This window comes from Pimephales promelas, chromosome 14 (genome assembly GCF_988280905.1).
Source record: "Pimephales promelas chromosome 14, fPimPro1.hap1.1, whole genome shotgun sequence".
NCBI classification, from domain to species: Eukaryota; Metazoa; Chordata; class Actinopteri; order Cypriniformes; family Leuciscidae; genus Pimephales; species Pimephales promelas.
The window spans coordinates 21,715,988-21,738,689 of NC_142782.1; the positions used below are offsets into that span (position 1 = coordinate 21,715,988).

The window sequence follows — 22,702 nt, forward strand, 5'->3', positions numbered from 1 at the left end:
AACCTTATTCAGTATGGTAAGCCTATCATAAGTGTTTATATTTTCGATCTGACAGGATGGCTTTCGCAGTAAATTGCGTACATGCGTCGCTCGCCTGTGCATGTCTCGTAATATAAATAAATAGAGAAAAGCTGGCCACTTTGATGAGTGTATTTTGTTAACATAAACAAATTTTGATTTTGAAGTTGGCACAGAGGCAAAATAAAAAGACTAGAATATCCAAGTTAAACAATTCACAATTATCAGGTGAACTGGGTGTGGTGAGGGTATTGTGATATTGATATATGTGGTATAAATGGAACTTCCAGCAAAGTCTTAGTCTCTGCGAGTAAAGATGTGTCATGGCTCACCACTCTGTGCCAAATTTCATGCGAGAACTGTCAAGCAATTAAAATAAAAACACATTTCTCAATGCAAGAATGCAAGGAATTTAGACCTTTCACCACCTATCATACATAACACTGTGAAAATATTTAATGCCAGGCCTGACATTCTACACCATACAGTGGATGTGCTTGACTGGCCTGCTTCCAGTCCAGATCTGTCTCCTATTGAAAATGTATGGCCCATCATGAAAAGGCGAATCAGACAACAACGACCATGGCTTATTGAGATGATATCTTGTATCAGGCCAGATTTGGCAAAAATTCCATTTGCAAAAATGCAACAGTTAGTATGGCCAATTCCCAAATTTTTAAACAGTGTAATTTAAAGAAAAATTACACGGTGGTAAATAAAAAATAATAGTTCTTGGTCAGAGAAATCATTTCTTTGTACTTTTGTCAGTTAAATAAAGGTTAAAAGGATGAACAAATCACAGATTTTTGAATTTATTGCATTTGACAAAATGTACCAGCATTTCTGGGAATGGAGTTGTAAAAGCGATAAGGAAATGGGATATGGGGCTAACAAGTGAGTATATGAAACTCTCGGAGTTAATTGTAAAGTTGCATCTTTTGTGAAGGGTCATATTTATCTGCACAGTCAAGCAGAACCAAAACAATGTTCCTCCACAAAATGTATGCAGTTTTGTTTTTTAACCAAAAGCAACAAAGTGCACCTTTAAGTCATTATTTAATAATAATTCAATTATTTAATAAATTCAGTACACAAGAACCAACACCATTTGGCATTTTTGACATGAAACCTGGTGCAAATGTGTCTTGAGGCACTTTAGTTTGTATGTGTTTAAGAGTGAATCCTTTTTTCGAATACCACGAAAGTAAAAACAACAACAAAAAAACAGTTTGGAATGATTTGACGGTAAATAAATGCTGACACAATTTTCATTTTTGGGTGAACTCTCTTTAACTCGTGTGGCTCCAGTACTGTCCATGAGGTAAGTGAACTGTCAGTTGGTTTGGATATAAAGCACCTGCTTTATGATGAATAACAAAGCAACTGGTTGTTTTGCATGAATGTTTAAAACCATATACACACAAAGTAAAAGCCTCTTTGGGAATTTTGTGGAAAATGAATTTATGGTGCTGCTTATGTAACTACAGTTATGTTAATTTACTGGAACAGTACAGTGAGTGTGCATGATGCATGAACTTACCCTTTTCACAGATATATCCATGGAAGTTATGGGAGTGGGTACCTGCAGAGATAAATATATATGAGATAATATATAATAAATATAAATAAATATGAGAAACAGATCTAAAGGTACTCAAATACAGTATATACTATTGTTCAAAAGTTTGGGGTCAGAGTTTTTTAAAGAAATGAATACTTTATTCAGTAAGGATGCATTAAATTGGTCAAAAGTGACAGTAAAGACATTGAATTTATTACAATATAATCAAATAAATGCGTTTGGACTTTCAATTCATCAAAGGATTCAGCATTGATAATAATAAGAAATGTTTCTTGAGCAGCAAATCAGCATATTAGAATGAATTCTGAAGGATCATGTGACACTGAAAACTAAAGTAATTATGCTAAAAAAAATTCAGCTTTGACATCATAGGAATAAAGTACATTTTAAAATATTCAAATAGAAAACGTCCCACACTTTTGAGCTCACAGACCTTGAAAACCTGCATTTCCTCCAGTGTGATTTCTTCACTGGTGAGAGCGTTACCATTTCCTAGTACAATAACCTTTAGCACTGTCCCAATATCTGAAGAGGTCAAAGGTTACAGTTATTCAATCATTCAACCACGGTTACAAATACACCTAAAAATTAAGTAAAGTGATGACGCTCCTTACCAGTGCCGATGAACATGACATCATAGTATCCGTCTTCGGCCTGTGTGCGATCTACAGTGATGTGTGTCAGCCTGTAGGGGGCGCCGGTGCGGAGCAGCAGTGGTTGCCGATGTGAGGGGTAAATGGGGCGCCACATTAGTGGGTGCGTTCGAGCAAATTGTAAAACGACATCTGGAAACTCCAGTGTGCTACGGAAGGCACGGCCAGGCTGGGCTGTTATTTTACTGGGGCAAACTCCTGGTCGTGGATAAGGGACTCTTCCTTCATAAGGTCCCCACTGATAGTCTGGTCCTTCTTTATGAGCAAATGGACCATTAAATGCCTCACGGATATCAGCCATACTATAGACACACACTGCATAGCCCTGAAACACATTACTGGAGAGAGAAAATGTTCTGTTAAACTAACAACTGATGCCCTTAAAAAAGATGAAGTTTATTTATATAGTACATTTCATACACAATGGCAATTTAAATTCTTTACAATGGCAAAAAAAAAAAAAAAAAAATCAAATATATATATTTTTAAATTTTTTTTATTTAATTTAAATTTAATTAATTAATTTTTGTTTAAATAAATATTTAAGTAATATTTAAATATTTAAGAACAAAACAATGAATAAGAAAATACAAAGGCATTAAAATAAATAATGAAAAGTAACTTTCAAATTGAATTAAAGACGTAATATATATATATATATATATATATATAATAAAAGACATTGAAGTGTAATATAAAATGCATTAAAAAAATTATACAAAGATGAAAAATGAATGAAAAAAATACAGTGCAGTTGGTGAGCTAAAGTACGGCACAGTGCTTTAGAAAGGAAATGCACAGATAAACAGATTCTGGATTTGAGACAGACCTGATTGTGCTGAATATTGCGTAGATCTCTGGATTGGTTTCATCTTTGGTCCTTAAAAGAAACACATCCTCTGCACGACAAAAACATCACAAAAGAGGCGTAAGAGATCAAAATGATTTCAAGTTTATATAATATTGTATATAAAAAGCTGAGGGAGTGTGTTTGTTTATGGTCTCACCCAGCTGGTGAAAGTGTGTTTGGATGCCGTGAGGTCCAGGAACAGAACACACCAGTCGGGCTTTAATAAATGTACTCCACTTATTCACCAAAACCCTCTGCCCACCCACATCACTCTGAAATCACATAAACAATAAATCATGAGGCGTTGAATTCACTTCTGAAGTCTAACAAATCGGCAAAAACTCAAATCCCAGTATCATTTACCCCCAGACCACACACACACATTGACCTCTGGGTAAAACAAACTATCCCTGCGTCTCAATTTGTATACGATCCATCCTAAGTAGTATGCAAGATTAGAATTAGCGTATCCCAAGTTTATGAAATAATAATAAACTAGTATACGAAAGGTGCCACAGTGCATCCATAGAATGCTTTCCACCCACAATCACTTACTAAATTGAGTCTGTGACAGTTCTCATTTGACTTTTTTGGGTGAAGTGGTTTAATTAAAGGGGTCACAGACCACTAACCCCTGTAATTTGAATACTGTTTATACATAAACATTCAGTTCTAACTGTTCCCGTGGGAACAAGAAGAGTTCCACAAAAAATCTCACAGCAGCACCCAGTTATGGAGATTAAGGCACTGTAAGGGAAGGATTGTTACAGATCCTAAAAAAGGAAAACAGCTGGGTGGTGTAAAGGATCTGAAATCTGTGTAATCTGTATATGCGGAAATAATCACCCTCTCTGCAGTTTAAGTGTGTGTGTGTGTGTGTGATTTGGGAATGTGCTAGAGCTGAACAATGAATAGCAGTCAAAGTGACAGTAATGTGCGATTGAACCCGGCTCTTTGAACACTGACCTCTGAATGACAGAGAGGGATTTGTACTGCTCCCCTTACTCTACAGACCCTTGTGTGTTAGCGCTGTGTATGTGTGTGCACTGATACTGGGGTAATCGGTGAGTGTGTGTGTTTCAGAGGCATGTAAACCATCCAACAGCTGTGTTTATGGGGTTGACAACAAGGCAAGAGCATTGCATTACAGTATACTGGTCTACTTGTGCCTGGATGTATGTATGGTGTTTGTCGTGGTTTGCCTCACCGCACACAATCGCCCAATGCGTGTGTGTATGGCTCCTTCATCGTCTCGCTCTGTGGTCTCTGTTGCTCTTTCAGTGAAGAAAAAATAAATTTTATCGTCATCTCTGTCTGCACTGTCAGGGATGAGGTGGGCCGCAACAAACCTGGGCTCTGCATACACACACACACACACACACACACACAAACACGTACACTATTACAATGCTTACCGATCTGATTGTTTGTAGTATGTAGATTTTACAAATCAATAAGAAATCATTTTAAGAATGTTTGGGTGTTTCATAAACGATGAGCACTTAAAGTCCCAAGATTTAAAATATGAAAATACATAATAAAAAAAAAAAGATTATTATGAATATATGATATTTTATTATGAATATTTGAAAATTATTAAAATTGCTATTATTTATTTACTATTATTTGGAATTTTGGAATTTTATTTTATTTGGAACACTTTTTTAAAACCATTTCAATACAAGTTTTCCACTAATAAAGTAAAGTATTTCATTTCCAATCAAGCTTTTCAAATTAACAATTGTTCAAAAAATATGTATGAAAATATTCTTTAATTTTGTGTATTTATGACACATGGTGCTAACTATGAAATTCATTTTAGCAAGACAAAGGAGTCATACATTTATTTTTCAAAAATGTTAAATTGTCATTTCCATCACCATCATTTCCACCCGAAAAAAGCTATAAAATACATAAGAATTAAAAATGTTTATTAAAATCAATATCAAGTTTTTTGTACCGTGAAGAATTCTCTGATCTGTCTCTGTTCTCATGGGTGAGCGAGTTCCTAAACCTCTCAAAATCACAGAGTCTCTCCCCAAAAAATCCGCAGTAAGACCGGTGTACAGCTCTCCACCTGAGAGAGAGTAAAAGAGCATTGAAGATCATTGCAGACAGCTGAATTCTCAATATCTTATGTGAGAGATAAGACAAGTAAAAAAGCCCCAATGTTAACATTTTCATTAAATCATGTTATTTTCAACAAAAAAAAACAAACAAACACATTCACACACCTATAAATCAGCTGAGTCCTGATATACAATCAATTATAACTGTTCAAAGTCACACAAACACGTTACTTCTGAGATTAGAAGTTTTTATAATACTGCTGTACCTACTAAACTTAACTACATAATTTGCATGTGTTTGTGTGAACACATACTTTTAAAAAATCCTGTTACCCATGAATTATCTGACAGAAATGCGTGTATGTTAGGGCGTGAAAGATCTCCAAGTTCACTAATACGCAATCTTAAAAACATTATCGCATCTGGCAAAATGACAAGCAAAGAAAGCCAAGATTGTGCATTGTTGTAAAGGCAAACACTATACGCACTGGGAGATGTGTCCATGCCCCAGAAGACTGTAACACACCCACAAACACACAAACAGAAGACCCCCGTAACACTAAACCTGAAGAGCAACTCAAATTTCCCCCATCAGAGCAGTCAATCTACAAAGGCCCATAAACTCTGACAACTGACAAGCAGAAATCTCCACCCTACACACACAAGAGCCAAAATACACACACACACACACACACACACACACACACACACACACACACACACACACACACACACACACACAACACAAACATGTAATGACATGAACTTTTACATAGAAACTTGACACATTGGCACTGTACCTGTGAAGGTGCTTGCAAAGGGTAATTTGGGGTCATGAGGACATTTCCCCCTCCCGTTCTGAACTGTGGTACGGTCCAAACTGAACACATGCTGCCAACAAGAAGTCAGAACATTCACATCAATTTCACAACTCAACAATAAACTACAGTTGACACATTAATTTCTCTTGCTAGTGAAACAATATATTGTTTATTTTTTACAATCCTCATGTTCTGTTTGGGGTATTAGAGACCCCAAGGCCCTTTTAATATTTCCAAAGATATATTCAATATTGTTACTGTTGTGAGATCCTACACTGTATGGGCAGGTTAAAAACATGCGGTACAGCCCCTACTATTGGCTGTAGTTTTTAGCCTCTGGCCAAAAAATCCTCCAATGATGCAAAATGACGATTTTTGCGTCATCGGAGGATTTTTTTCCAGACAAAAAATACATGAATCTCTCGTCTCAGGGGGATATGAGGGTGGAAAGCATGGTAATTCAAAAATACTACATGTTTTCTACTAATACAAAGCTTAATGCTAAATCCTGAAGAGTATCCCTTTAACAATGTCTTTTCAATTCATCCTAATTAAGTTTTTTAAATATTTTTTGCTGCAAATAAATACTGCTCCGATTACAAAATAAAATAGTGTCATCTGACTTTGAGTTTCTAGGCTGTATCATATGAGATTTTGTAACACTTTATTTCAATAGTCCACTTTAGACATTCTACTAACTATAAGTAAATGTGTAACTACATGTCAACTACCAGTCATTAGAGGATTAGTAGACTGTCTGCTTAATATCTGATAACATTTTATTTTGATGGTCCTCAACAGACATTCTACTGACTATATGTAACCCTGCAAGTACATATCAACTTATTCTACTAAACATAACCTAACAGTCTACTAGTACTCTAATGAGAGTTAGTTGATGTGTACTTGAAAAGTTACTAGTTAGTAGAATGTCTTGGACTATTGAAATAATGTGTAAGCAAGTTTTCAACTAATGTGTAATAATAGTATAAGAGTAGTTTTTACTGTCAGTGATGTCAGACGTATGGGTGAGTCCAGTGATGCCAAAAACAGATTAAACCTTTGGTGAACTGTGCCAATTCAGTTACACAATGTACTATTGTCTATTTGTCAGACAACTCTGACGCCCTGTGGTGACACGTAAGATAAAACACCTCAAAGGAAGTAAGAGCAGCTCACTCTGTATTCTGTCCAATGCCAGATGATTCATATGACTGTATCACACACGCAAGCTATTTCTTTCTTTTCTATCCTCTGCTCTGAATCCTCCGAATTAGTGTGTGTGTGTTTTGTGCTTTGTATCTTCTCTCATAATCTAGTCTTGACATCTAGGGTCAGTCTGTTGGTGGGTGACCTCTGACCTTAAACAATTTGGTCTCTGATATACATAAGTAAATTAGATTCTCCTCATGTGCATACACAAACAAACTAGGTGTGAAGTAGTGGGAGGGAGTATTAGCTCATTTGTTACCTCTCCGCGGTGTCCGACGTTCACATACGCACACACAGGTTGGAAAGCTCCAGTTCCACAGGCCAGCAGATGAGTGCGGTTAAAAGGCTGCAGCAAACGCACAAAGTTTGCACACTCCGTCTGTCCCAAACACACAAAGATAGAGGTCATATTAAAATGTTGGTGGTTTTGGTAGCAAATAAGCGTACAATTTGGATCATTACAACACAATTATTTACACAAACATACCAACACATGTATTTTACATTGGACAACCAGTTAAACCCATCAAATGCAGTTTGTGAAATCAAAGGATTTTTGTATGAGTTAGATTGATGTTTCTCTGGAGTGTTAAAATCTGAAATACAGGAATCAGCTAATTTTAATGAATCAGAGAAAAAGAGCGAACAAATATCAAGAAAATGATCCCTACTTAAAACTCACTGAAGCCCAATCAGAGCTTTCAACACGGGAATGAAGCTCTTAACTTTAAATTACTGAAGGGTTCAGAAAGAGGAAGACATCACACACACAAACACACTATCAACATGCACTCTTAACTATGGCCACCTGTATGCAGTCTCATTGACTGTGCAGGGTCAAAATCAGTGGAGCATAAATGAACGAAAGGTCAAGGGTCATAAAAGATGCAGGCAGATGCTCAAACTGCGACCAGATGTTAACCAGCAGGGCTGAGCGCGCAAGAGAGATCCAAAGCAGCAATGTGCCAGTCACTTAGCATAAACAAGGCATAAAACAGAGCCTCAAAAATAAATAAATAAATGTTGTCAGTAACTTAGAGAATATAACAAAACAATTTCATTTGACACAAACACATAAATATAAATAGTAAATTTATAATTTATATACAATTTTTGTAGCCCTGTTATCAATATTTGGGACAAATCCAATTTGTGATAAAACACTTATTTGTAAAATTTTAAGCAAATATTTCAATAAAGGTGCTGTATGTAACTTTTCTTGAAACCTTTTTTTTTATTGCCTGTGTGTGAAGGGGTCGTAATTACACATTACAATGATCCACTTGTTGGGTTTTGCAATTGCCTCTGAAGGCCAGTATTCCTATTCCTATTTCTATGTCAAGTCTCCGGGTCGGATTTTCTGCGAATTCCATCGGATGTGACGTGCATGCGCGCTCCGGAGCCTCTCTCCTTTTTACATACAGTCTATGCGACCGTTGCGACAGCACTGCAGCTAACGACATGAGTCTGATAACAACCAAAAACGACCTGCCTGCCTTTTCGTAATCATATTATACATTCACCTATGTTGACATTGCTGATTATGAAAGATACACGAATAGTTAGTGAAATGCACTATGCTAAATAACACCACAAATGTAACGTCATCATGGTACGGAGCATTAGTTCAACGTCAAGCTGATAAAAGTAGCCTATTATTGTAACAAAATGAATGCAATATTATTGCATATTATTAATGAATGCAAAATTAAGGATAATTTTTGGGCTTCAATCTCGAACAGATTAATCTTTCCCGTAGCGTAAGCTAACTTACGCAATATGAGAGAACCTCTCGTACACTGTAAAAAAATATTTTCAATATCTGTTATCACAATTTTTCTTTTTCTTTTGTCAAATCAACTTAATTTATTTAGTTCAGATAACTTATTATTTTGAGTTTCTGATGATTAAATCAATCTCCTTCATTGTATCAACTCACTTTTTCCAGTTCAATCAACTTTTAATCAAAATTTTAAGGCAAGCAGGTTACTTAATTTTTTAAGTTAAACCAACAATATTTTTTTACAGAGTAAGAGAACTAATAGTTCTCATATAAAAGAGGATTTGCCTTTCTAATGCTAAAAAAAAAGAAACTAAAATATCCCATATTCATGTATAGACACATTTTTGCGATGTGTAAGCTGTGTTCTGTGTTAAATAAAACTCAATTCATATCTCTGTTTGTTCAGTGTTACACATTATCTACAGCATAAATGAAAAACAAATTTCCCTTACACATACTCACACAATGAACAGAGTCATTGAAACAACGCTGTGAAATCACACTCACCTGTCACATCAAACAATACTGTCGGGACAGTCACCAGAGCATGTAACTATGGAGGCACCTCACATTTCCACTTTATGAGTGAAACATACTAAACACTAGCAGATGCAGTATGTGTGTGTGTGTTAAAGACATTCCACCATTGGGGATAGAGGACAGGAAAGCTTTAACTTGAAACATAATTAACCTATTCATGATGCTGAAAGAAAAAAGGGAGAGGCTGAATGAGAAGAAAAAGAACAAGAAACAGAAATAGAAAGAGAAACCAAAGAGGAGTTTAAAAAACGAGAGAATAACTACGTTCTGTGTATTGGGACAGCATTCTTCGGTCATTAGGTTTAAGAGACTCGTGAGTCACACACACACTTGGTTGGAAGCGAGACAACAATAAGTTAGTGGATCAAATCTCATTTATGGGCGTTTGGCTTCTACTCTCCAGTCATAACGCCAACTGCAGTACACTCACAGTACTGTATAGCTGAGGATGGACAGATGTTTTCATTTGAGACTCCAGATTGAACCACATGAAATAAGTTTGAGAATCACACTAACCAAAGGGTCCAAAACAAACATTTGATGATTTTTACTGTCACCTGATGGATTTAGGACATTCACTAAATTACCTGACATCTAAAGTATCCCAGCTTCCCCCAAAAAAACTTTGGAAACTATGACACACTGACCCGACTTATGAGTTTGTTGATGTTCAGAACCAGAACCAGGAATTCACTCACCTCAGGATCTTTCCCTTTGAGAATACAGTCCTCACGGTTCCCAGGCAACGAAGGCCAATGAATCTGAAGATTAAGAGGAAAAACAGATGAAATTTATCATCTCATAAATTAAACACACACTAAGCACAGCGCTGTCCCACCCACACCCACTTACTTGTTAAGACTAATTAAGCCTCTAAAGATCCAAACAATTACAAAATCAGACACCAGTTATAGCCACCATGAAATCAAAATGGACAATTGTTCTTTTTTTAGCAAATGTTGCAGGGTTGCATAATTTTTTCTTATATCTTCAGCAATGAGATCACAGCAATTAGCAAATAACAACAATCCAATGATTCAATCAATTCGAGAAGAACAAAATCAAGTCCCGCCCTCCATTATTTATTTTTTTTGTTCACGCTCTGTTCCACTCGAATATTCATCACAACAGTGGAGAAAAGATGATCACAATTTCTGATATCAATACAGTTCTGATTTTAAAGCTGAAGTGAATAACATCTGTGCCACTTGCAGCTTTAAATGGAATTGCAAAAATAAAGAACCTTCTAAACACCAATAAACTGCCATTGGTCAGACAAACAGACAGTCTTGAGCCATTGGTTGAGCTGATGTTGCGGTGTCTGTACACTCAATTAAACATTGCAATGTTTTGGAAGTCTCACAGAGCCAGTGTTTACACTCTTCTGGGAAACCAAGCTACAAATTACTTACATTTGACTCTGCTCATTATGAGGGGTATGCCTCCGAGGGTGGGTGTGTGACAAAAACATTTTTATTTTTATTTTTTTGCTGCTCCCATGAGTGTCAACAATAAAAACAAAGTTATGAAAATAATAAATCTGAGAGTGTGAAATTCACAAAAACCTATATTCCGATGTTATGAATGCTTGAGAAATAAACAATTTCATCTGCTGGGTCCTCTATCAAAATATACAGAGATTGCACATCCCGACACATTAACAGTCTGGCACACAACGACTGTCATGTTCAGACCTCACACACACTTTTGGGTTTGTTTCTGCAAACATGATTGCATTATATCTCTCCTTTAGCAAAACTTTACAGAACATCATTTTAAAAAGCAATTTGTGTGTTTAGATAAACAGTATCACTTTCTTAAAAGAAGTATTGAAGCAAACATATTACAGTATATACCAGTCACACATGAAGATCATGTTTCTAACAAAAATTAAGCATAGCGTCAGTACTGGCAGGTTTAGTTAGTCAAGCTCGCATCAGCTGACTCTCAGCTGATCCACGACTACCTATAGGAATACGATGCCTCCTTCAGTATTATCGTCACGTTTCTCAGGAGCTTACCCTCATCCATCCCCAGTTCCCCTCATCAGTCAGGATTTGGCATTCTGATTCCCCTCTAAATGAGACTAAATTCTTGAATTATGTTGTACTTTAATTAATGATATCTGTAATACGTTCATGTTGGTTCTGTTCTATTACCCTAAGGGGGGTTATTGCTTCTAGGCTACATGGATGGGCAGGTAGTTATTGCCCAGAACAGAACCCTACCGCCAATCCTAACTGTGTGCTAATTGTCATATTTAAAGATAGTGGTCCTGTCAGAAACATATTCAAATAAAATAGAGTCATGTTAAATCGTGATCCTGTAGTAGCTCAAACCTGGAGCATGTACCTGTAGCTAGCAATGCCAAGGTCATGGGTTAAATTTCCAGGGGGCTGAGGTACACTTTGAATGCTATTTAAGTCACTGTGAATATGTCTGTCAATGTAATGCATTAAATGTAAATACTGTATGGAATTTTTTTGTATCACACAGTTACAAAGTCGTTCTACTGCTTGTAAAATTGTAAATATCATTCAAAAAATGTTGCTCCTCAATCCAGCTAGTGTGAAGAGCTTCACATGATTAAATCATTAGTGAGTCATTAGTTTTTTATGTATCCTTTCAAGCTCTTACACATTTTGACATTGTCTAAATCCGGAACCTGTAATCAATGATGTTAACCAGCATCCTTCCTGTGCATAAAGGTATTTCCTGTTTTCTTAATTAGTCATCATCTTTATTCTTGAGGACACTTTGTAACTGGACTAAAAATAGTTATGCTAGCCTACCGTCACTCTGGTCATATTGACCTAAAAGGTCATTATTAATCATAAAACACTATACTGTAATACACTTTTTTATATAAACATGGTGTGAAGAAAATGGTCCTGGCTCACTCATTCACTCTTAATTTGCTCCGGATACACCATTTTAAGATTACCATCTTCCATTAACCATGGGTGAAACACTGCAGCTAAGATTTACAGACGAAAATAATGAGTAAATGATTCAGCCATGATGAAGGCTGCAGGTGATTCGGGATAAACAGTAAATACATGCCCAAGTGCAAAGACAGGAAGAAGGGTCTGATCAGGGTTGAATATTTTTTCCGCTTAAAGAACAATATCATGAATCATTGCTTGATTTCTGTGGTACTCTCCACTTCCACTGAGAAGCTTTACTGATAGCATCTGCAAAACAATCTTTTACACGTAAATTCACACATCCAAACATCCTCATTTTGTTAGGCTAATTACTTTTTCTATACCTTGTTAATTTATGCATTTAAATTCTCAGTATTGAATGTACTAAATGTGAAAACTCAGTGGCCAGTGGTGGCACAGCGGCCTTACAGAGTGCATAAGGATCTAACAAGGCAGAACAGGTCAAGGGGTCATAACCTCAGAGGTGGCAGCCACTCCCATGTGTCTGTCACCATGGCAATGCACTTCCTCTTCCTGTTCATGTAATTGAACAAGGCCACACACAATGATAAGTTCTTTGGAGATTACATACGAAAACAACCACATTTGTTGAGGCTCCAGTGACTTGAGTCAAAACATATTCACATGAACAGAGGCTTTAATTAACCTCAGCCACACACATAAAGATAATTGCATAGTGAAAAAAACCTGCCAAACCCTTGAGACACCAAAAGCACTTCTGCTTTTACAGTTCATTTAGGTCAATACCAATTTACACACACTGAGGCGGTTCCCGTAACTCACAACTTATTTTATAAACTCTACCACAAAAAAGGGTACCAAACATTGATCTTGTAAAATCAAGCAAGACCATTTACGTGTTTATATGTTTATAAGTGTGGTCTAAACAAGTCTTTGTCACTAGTGAGGTCAGTTTATATGACTTTAATGTGTGTTTGTGAACAGCTGTTTTTCTGTGATTTTTAATAAACATTCTGATGGATGAGATTTCTAAAGGAAACAAAATACAAAGAAATTCTTTTTTAATGGGTGTTCAATTGGATTATAGTATTACCAAACAAAATTTCGTATGTGTTTATTTTTATATTTGTGAAAAAGTAAACAGTTTTGGGATAAAGTTAAAGGGATACTCCACTTTTTTTGGAAATAGGCTCATTTTACAACTCCCCCAGAGTTTAACAGTCAAGTTTTACCGTTTTCGAATCCATTCAGCCGATTTTCTGATATTTAGAAGAATATCAGTAACCGGACAGTTTCTGGTCTCATTGACTTCCATAGTAGGAAAAAAATATACTATGGAAGTCAATGAGACCAGAAACTGTCTGGTTACTGATATTCTTCCAAAAAATCAGAAAATAGGCTGAATGGATTCGAAAACGGTAAAACTCAACTGTTTAACTCTGGGGGAGTTGTAAAATGAGGCTATTTCCAAAAAAAAAGTGGAGTATCCCTTTAAACATATTTGTCTTGCTTTCTGTGAAAGGAAGCTCTCCAAAATGTCCTTTTTGTCATGAAGTGCCATTTTTTAAAATTTCCTAGTTAATCACTGTGCCATGCTACGCTCAGTGTGTTGTTATACATAAACACGTTTTACAGGGTTTTTTGAAAGCTTAATACATTTTACAGTAAAAACCTGATGCTTAAACATTACTTGATCAATTATAAACGTGCTAATTTGATTAGCCAGAATTAGCCCCATTAAGTTGTTTGAATATTATTTAAATATTTATGTGGGCAGCAGTGGCTCATGTACAGTGGGTTTAGAATTTACCTTTATATTAATTTAATGACATTTTTAATGACATTCATAAGCGTCTTCTGATTTTATCTTTGTCTGTAGATAATAGTCTCCAGTAGAAACTGAATAACATGATACCTCTCACTAACATACCTACTCTCACTAACATGAGCTACATCATCACTTGCACTTTTTCAGAGCTCTAACACTTTTTTTGTGGCAGCATATTATCTTAACCTTATCGCAACGACAGTGTGTCAGCTACCTCTTTAGCATCATGTGTGTGATCCAGTCTCAGTGAGTAGAGAACATCCTTCCCTCCCAGGAAAAGCCTGTCATGATATTCATCCAAAAACACAGCCGACAAGTGTAGATCGCCATGGAAACCATTGAAAACGGAGGTACGGTTTGTGGCCAACAGATCTGTGTGAAAGGGAGAAAGAGATATGAATTATGAATGACATGACAGTGAACAATACATTTCAACAGAAAAAAATACAATAAATCTTTCTCTCCTGGTCAAAGGAGACTGACTTTAGTATGTCCTTAAATCCAGAACAGCAGGAGAAGCACTTGTGAATTATCGGAGTTCTCTGAGAACTAAATCCTTCTTTATCTGTTTCTCTTGTTGTCTATTAAACTTAATTGTGCTTTATTGCCGTGACTATTTGTTCAAAGCTGGCGGTCCAAAAATTGTGGATTGCAAGTTTACGTCAGTACTTTTTGTATAGTGGAGGCATTTTAACCAAACTTGGCAGTGACTTTCTTGAAGAGACTGTGCTTTCTGTTGAACATCTTAATGCATTAACACTTAGTAACTAGCTGATTTTTCTACAAAGAAATGTTGTATTGACAAAAATGCAAATAATCAAATAGTCATGTGCTAAATCCAGTCATTTTAATAGGATTACCCACAATTATAAATTTTGTCTTAGGGTGAAAGATTTCCCCATGCAGATTTCATATCATGTTCAAGTTGTTCACGTGAATTAGCCACATTTACTAAATTGTAAGTGAGTGTGTATTTGTGTGTGTGTGACCAGAGAGTTCGGGATAACAGAATGTGATAATGGGTTAGTGACAATTTATCCCATTTGAGGACATATCATGGACTTCTATCGTTTTTAAAAACTAATTATAACTACTACAGATTAACCCAAATCCAAACTTTTTGGAATTTTTTTTAAATCGAATTAAAAAAAAAATGATATCCCAGATGAGAATATCCCCTGGTTTTGTCATTTTAAACTAAAGATAAGTACATTTTGTCCACATAATGTAGGGAATACCTGAACTACACACATTCTCTTGCTATCGTTTTCTAGTATCCTGAAAAGGCGCTACACTCCTTCCACATTCTCTTTATATAATGTGAGGTTGGACAGAAAAGAGGAGTGAAGAAAGGGCAGCTGAAGAAGGAATGAGGCCTCGTTGAGAGGGTGGCACGCGTCTAAAGCCGCTAATGGGGCACCGCTGAAAAGAGCACAAACAGAAGCCAAAAAACAAAGCCAAATGTTAAACCACAATTATAAAAACACACACACTCCCATGCAACAGCTACCACCACAACACTCCTCAAATCAATTAAAACTCGCTCTCGGCCATTTAAGGAGTTTACCAAAAGACTCCAATTTTAACAATCACTGGCAAAGATATATTCAAACAGTTATAAACACACAGTTGTGGGGTTTGACATTGTGTGAGGTATTTTGATATAAACCTCAAATAAACTAACAAGCTGAACAAAGGAGAAAGAGTTTTGCTCTTTCTTTATTGGAAAGATCTTGCGTGCAAGTTTCACGAAGAGATAAAAGCTTTTAAGGGTTTGGTTTCCAGAACACATAGTCCAAACAGTGAAATACTGACCCAGATACTCTCTTACTATAAAAAAGAGCACATATACAGAGTCACAGATCACTGGTTATTTGTCATTTAACAGGCGTCTCATCCAGCGGGTACATAACAGGAACAGTAATTGCAGCGAGGCCCTGAGGTAACCTGCGGTTTAGTGCTCTACGCTAGAGTACAATGTTGGCAGATGATCTCAATAAGTCATGAATCCACTCTGTGTTCCGCATAAACACACATGTGAAGACAATTAAATGTAACAGAAACACATACATCTGAAGAAATTCTGAAGAAGAGTCTTTTCCATTTCTCTCTCTTATAAAATATCTTTTATACGTACGTGTACGTGCTAGAAATCAGGAATGAGAGAACATGGTGCTCAGTACGTTTTTATGTGCTTTCACATGCTTAGTTCTGTCTTCAACCAAACTTAGGTGTTTAGCCGACAAAGTTTAAATCCCTTCTGGCTACCGCACACTTCTCATTATGTTTACACTCCAGGTCAGTTGTCAGAGTTGTTCAAACACATTCGACCACATGAGCATTTACAATCTGGTCAAATGCGTTTTCGACTATTAAAGTGGTCCACAGTGGACAAGCTGAGAAAATGTTTTAGACCCCGTTTACACCTGCATTTTGCGTTGTCGACTTGTGATTGGATTGATGAAAAAGCTTTTCATTAGTAATCATTTAGTACTTATGAGGAAGAAAATTTACACAGTAGTGGAATAAAGGCAAAGCAACTACTAATCATAACAATATATTAAACAAACAAAAAAATAAAAAATGTATTTAATCTTAATTTTATAAGCTACACAGTAAATTTGAAATCCGGAAATCAACACCAATAGAGTTAATTTCAACACTTTAAAAGTGTATATTTGGGAACCACCCACAAAGTGTTACTTCAACACTTTCAAAAGTGTTGCCTCTCTCAACACCGACACAGTGTTACAATTCGAACACTAAGAGAGTGGAATTTTAACACCAATGCAGATAACAACAACACTGCCAGTGTTTACTTCTTCAACCTTATAGTAGTCAAATTACACCATCCTGGTGTTAATAGAACACATTTTTACAAATAAAAACACCAAAGAAGTTACCAGTTTTTCTTATTAGGGTTATGCATTACCTACTGTACTTAAATGATTTGTCAGTTTATTTTCTTCAGTTCTGAAAAGAATAATTTCACTTTGAAAAACACATAACTCTTTATTACTCTTTCAAAACTTTATTTCAAAACAATCCAGAAAGTATGGGATCATAGTAGAATTCAGTTCATTGTAAAGTTGAAAATAAAGGCAAATGTAAACAGTTGTTTCAAGCAAACTATTTTTTTATTACCGAACAAACACGTTTACATCATAGGTTAACTTTTAAAATAAACGATGAATGCACTGTAATCAGAATTATATATTGTGATCAAATGGTGTCCTGAACATATCAGTGAATGTGAGTCCTGTGTCAGTGAAGTTGATTCAGTACCTTTGACTTTGCAACAGTACAGCAGTGCTTGAGTCAAAAACATTCAGCAGATGAAGAACAGTAGCAGGATATGAGTGGATCAGTTGTGTGTCTCCAGTCACTAACAGTAAAGTTCAGTGCATAGTTGTTTCACAGAGCAGCAAAAGCTGTGTAGATCCAACTTTCTCGAAAAATCCTGTAGGACTGGGTACCTAGACAACACAAAACCAGATCAATTACAATTAATACCATTTGTGTTTCATAAATACAGCAGGTTTATGGTGAAAAAAGTTCAATCATCGACTCAAACAAGAAACCATTTTGGTTAGATTAAGACTTGCATTTATTGATTTCCAAGTAAATTGAAGATTTAATTCATCCAAAAAATTTAATTCTGTCATTAATTATTCACCCTTGTTGTTCCAAACCAGTAAGAGTTTTGCTCATCTTGGGAACACTTAAAGGGATAGTTCACCCAAAAATGAAAATTCTAGCACTAATTACTCAACCCTCGTGTTGTTCCAACTCGGTAAGACTTTCCTTCATCTTCGGGAGACAAATGAATGATATTGTTGATTAAATCTGAGAGCTGGATCACTCCTGCAAAGCCTTTTAAGGGATTGAAACTTGGCAGCCAATAAAAGTTTTTAAAGACATTGTTAAAATAGTCAGAGTGACTACAGTGGCTCAGGTTTATCAAGTGACGAGAATACTTTTTGTGCGCAAAAAACAAACTAAAAATTAAAAATATTACAATCAACTATTCATTTTCTTCTGTGTGGGCCTGAGCAAGTTAACAGTGTAACAGTGCAGCGCTACTGTGTTGTACGTCACACACACACACACGACCAGCGTCAGCCAATAGTGAGTCTGTGTGTGACGTACAACACCGAGGCGCTGCGCTGTTACACTACGAGAAGCCCATCTCGAGGCCCACAGAGAAGGAAATGCATAGTTGAATAAAGTCGTAATTTCTGTTTGTTTTTTTGCGCACACAAAGCATTCTTGTTTGGATTGGATTTAGGATTGCGCTTCTGTAATCAACAATATCTTTAATGACTTTCTGGCCCAGCAAGTTTTGATCCCTTAGAAGCCTATGGAGGAGTGATCCAGCTCACAGATTTAATCAAAAATATCTTAATTTGTGTTCCGAAGATGAATGAGTCTTGCGAGGTTGGAACAACATGAGGGTGAGTAATTACTGACAGAATTGACATTTTTGGGTGAACAGTCCCTTTAATAAAGATATTTTTAATGAAATCTAAGAGAATTCTGTCCATTCATCTAAAGCCTATTCAACGACCACTTCAAAAACCACGGAAAGGTATAAAGGAAATCAAAAGTAATCCATGTGACTCTAGTGGTTTAACCTCAACCTTTTTGACAATTTTAACTCAACTTTATTTACAAAATATTAATCTTCAATGCACATACATGCACATCAACAACAAGCACGAGTTGTAACTTTGTCATGAACGCATGTTGGAAATAAATATTTAATAAATTAAGCTGTAAATCTGTTTTTGCTGTAAACACAGCACTTGCATAGTTTAATAAACATTTATGTTAAACCACTGGAGTCGCATGGAGTACTTTAATGATGTACTTTTGTCTGGGGCTTGAAAGTGGTAGTTGTGTAGATTGTCAATGGAGGGACAGGAAGCTCTCCGATTTCATTAAAAATATGTTTGTTTGTGTTGTGAACATGAAAAAGTCTCACTTGTTTGGAAAGACATGAGGGTGAGTAATTAATAACAGAATTTCCATTTGTGGGTGAACTAACACTTTAAGAAAAAATAAAGACACGCACCTTAAGAAATCTCACTAAATTGTCAGCCGTCGGATTCCGGAAGGATCGGTGTTCCCGTCTTGTGGCTTTGTATGTTGGGGGCAGGTGATGGGCAGAGATTTTCCAATCAGTTGAGTCTAAAATTAAACAGCAAGAAAACATCTCCTTGTCAAATCATGAAAACCATTGGTTCGAAATCTTATTTTAAGTATATATATATATATATATATATATACTAGATTTACTTTTGTAAATTAATTTGACTGGACAAATTCAAAATGAGTGTTATGAAACAAAGAAAATCTAGCTATACCAAATAACAACCAAGCTATGATTATTTTTTGTTTGTGCCCATGATTCTCTCATATGTTAACTTATCTGTTCTCTTTCCATCACCAGGTTCTAGTCTGTACAGTCTTTAAACACCAAGCCTGGTACCCTTAGTCACTTCATAGAAATCATAGTGCATCATAGAAATGCTCCTAGCAAACACAAATTGTAAAAATCAATACATTTAAACATTAAAGCATCTCCAAATATCAACCAAAAGTTAATCTGATAAATACATTTTGCATCAATATTTAATTTGAAATAATTGCAATTTGCTTACCCATTCTAAAAAGATTGGTCCTCCAAATAAGGAAATAAAGTGCAAATTCCACGTGCATTGTTGGTCCGCAGTTTGTGGAGTTGTTCTTCTGTTTTATACGTTAACGTTAGGTCTGCTGGCAGACGAGAGTAAAAGATAGTTTTAGGATAAATCCTTTATGATATTTGCACATCACACATATCGTCATAAACAATATAATATTATAAAACACGTATAGTAAATGAGTTAAACACTTACTTAATCGGTGTTTTTATTGTTAAAAGCAAACTCCGTGTCTGCACTCTGCACTGCTTTTTGAAATGCGTCACGAGCAGGTCACGAGTCAAAGAAGATGCAGGACCTAGACTGTGAGAGGTTTAGGCGCGCACATCACATAAATATCGTTACAAAACAATATAATGCCATGAAATTCATGTGGTAAATTATGTTAAAAACACTTACTTTAGGTGTTTCCCTGTTAACGTTAGCTACAAGCCTCCTCCTCGTCAGCTCCGTGTTTCAAAGATGATGTCGTCTTTGAAAAGAATTTCGACCGTTTAATCGCGCAGAACATTTAAATATCGCTTTGAATCAATGTGTTATAAAATATATTGGCTATGTGAATTAGAAAACACTTACTTTCGTTGTTTCCCTGTTAAAAAGCAAACCCATCCTGGTCTGCTCTGCATCGCGCGTCATAGAAAATACCCCTTCTGAGAGCGGTTTGCTCGTCCACAGCACATACATATTGTTATAAAACAATATGGTGTTATAAAATTAATATATAAATGCGATTTAACGCATAATAAATGCGTGTTTCCTCCTCGCATGTCTTGCGACTCGAGTCAAAGAAAATGGCGCCTGTGAAGAAAGTTTCAACTCGTTTCGTCCCGCCCAGCGCGTAAATGTCCCGGATGTGACTAGTAACACTCTCGGTGTTCTCAAAGCATCTCTGGTGTATAACTCCACATATTTACACCAGCCAGAGAGTGTGGTTTACACTAGCAGTGTTAATCCCTTGAAATTCAACACCAGAAAATTAACACTTTACTCTAAAAGTCCTTAACACCAGGATTTCAACACTGGAGATTTTACTGTGTACTGACAATACTCATAATGTTCTATCAACACTGCTTCTGAATCTACAGAACAAAACCGTTTTTTTACACAATTAGATTTTTTGAATGCCTATATATAGTATATATATATATACACACACACACACACACACACAAAGGTCCCTATCAGACATCATCATTTTGAAATTTTGATTCTGCTAATTAAGTGATAAAACGCATGTAAGTTCCTGAACATGGTCAATGATGGGATACAAATTAAGCTCTAAAGAGGCAAAAGAGAGTGTGAATTTAATGTTTGTTAAGGGCACTGAGCTTTGGCATTCATCTGGGACAGTCTTGAGCACTAACTTCCTTCCATGTGTACATGCTCTCAAGTTGTCAAGACTGCAATACCGTGTGGGTATCGGGACAGTCCCCCTGTCAGATTATATTAGTATGCCGTTTCGTCTGGATTACGAAAGAACGGAATGGAAGAGGGTGAGAAACATTACCAAATATTGGGCTGTATCGACCACCTCCTCCTAAGTAAAAGTGTGTCTCACAGACACGCTCAGAGAGTATGGTGAAAATTTCAAAGGTAGTCTGGGCTCTTTCCTGTAGATGTCTAAATACTAATTTCTGTTAAAATAACAGTCCACAATCACCAATTTAATGCCATCAAACTTGAAAATATTACGACACTACGCAGAGATTTGAGTTGAACCCACTCTCTAATACACACAGAGTTGTGGTCCTCCTCCAGTGTGACAGTAAGAGACTATACGGATGCCAGTAAATGTGTAACTCTTTGGAACAGAACTAAAAATGTAGTGTTCTGTTGGTGTCAGAACACATGACCCAGTTTCAAGCAGGCCAGTTATGTGGGTGTCATAACTTCATCTGCTGACAAATCATCTTTCTTCTCCATTAAGATGAATGTAAATGCTAATGGCTGTTTTCTACAGGTATTATAGGCTTCATACAACACACACACACAAACCTCATAAAGATAAGGCCTGTTCAATTGATACATTTTTTTCTTCAAACCCTATGATCTTAAAGTCATTTAGCTTATAATCACATCTGTGTTTGCGTAATCAATGAGGAAAGAGGGTGATGAATAGTGGAGAAATGCTAAATAAATGCAAACCAGAGTTTACAGAGTTTGTTGGAATTGCATTGACACATGTTGTAGAAAATGTATTGCTTTCCTTTTTCTTACATCAGTGGGCTTTCTACACAGTGGCACACCACCAACTTTTTAAACAAACCATTAATAACACACACATGCTTGCATGGCATCTGGCCTGCCTTTTAGATTTCACTTACTGGTAATGAAGTGAAGGAAAATGGAAGGAGGGAGAGGTCTTGTGATAAAACCGAACGGGCCGTTTGCCTTAAGGATTGCGTTTGTTCTCATGTCTAAAGGGTTGTGCGTCTGTATGTGATTAAGAGACAGAGAAATAGAAAGATAAAAAGATAGAAAGTGAGAAAGGATATATAAATATGTAATAAATGAATACATAACCCTCAGGAGGAAACATGTCTGCATAGAAAGTGAATCATGTTCTCCGCACTGGTGACAGATACATTAATACATCGTGTATGTACTTTATCATATGTGTGTGTGTGATCAGTATCAGGTTAATCCTTTGGGGGCTTTGGGCTGATTCTGTCAGCAGTTGTGTAGTGGAACTAATTGATTATAGTTGATGCAGTGAACAGCAGGGGAGAGCG

At 36.2% G+C, this 22,702-nt stretch overlaps 1 protein-coding gene and 1 long non-coding RNA gene across 5 annotated transcripts in view; both read right to left on the bottom strand.

Annotated features, from left to right (window-relative positions):
* sema3g (semaphorin 3G) overlaps positions 1–22,702 on the bottom strand; it is a 37,231-nt gene that overhangs the window by 6,958 nt on the left and 7,571 nt on the right. For both annotated transcript variants that reach the window (XM_039678757.2, XM_089119584.1), the window contains exons 2-12: positions 14,480–14,637; positions 10,227–10,289; positions 7,465–7,584; positions 5,973–6,063; positions 5,064–5,180; positions 4,311–4,459; positions 3,261–3,375; positions 3,083–3,152; positions 2,215–2,591; positions 2,034–2,125; positions 1,559–1,600 (exon numbers count right to left, since the gene is read on the bottom strand). In XM_039678757.2, coding sequence (XP_039534691.2) covers positions 1,559–1,600; positions 2,034–2,125; positions 2,215–2,591; positions 3,083–3,152; positions 3,261–3,375; positions 4,311–4,459; positions 5,064–5,180; positions 5,973–6,063; positions 7,465–7,584; positions 10,227–10,289; positions 14,480–14,637 — 1,394 coding nt within the window. The remainder of the gene's footprint in view (positions 1–1,558; positions 1,601–2,033; positions 2,126–2,214; positions 2,592–3,082; positions 3,153–3,260; positions 3,376–4,310; positions 4,460–5,063; positions 5,181–5,972; positions 6,064–7,464; positions 7,585–10,226; positions 10,290–14,479; positions 14,638–22,702) is intronic.
* Positions 17,293–20,864, bottom strand: LOC148973721 (uncharacterized). 3 transcript variants are annotated; one of them, XR_016146511.1, is made up of 7 exons: positions 20,547–20,848; positions 20,370–20,442; positions 20,166–20,273; positions 19,929–20,043; positions 19,693–19,800; positions 19,340–19,455; positions 17,304–17,741 (listed from the first exon to the last, which is right to left on the bottom strand). It is a non-coding gene; the product is annotated as an uncharacterized LOC148973721 (long non-coding RNA). The 3 variants fall into 3 exon arrangements; XR_016146512.1 differs by having other exon boundaries at positions 17,293–17,741; positions 19,340–19,800; positions 19,929–20,040; positions 20,547–20,864; XR_016146510.1 differs by having other exon boundaries at positions 17,295–17,741; positions 19,340–19,800; positions 20,547–20,859.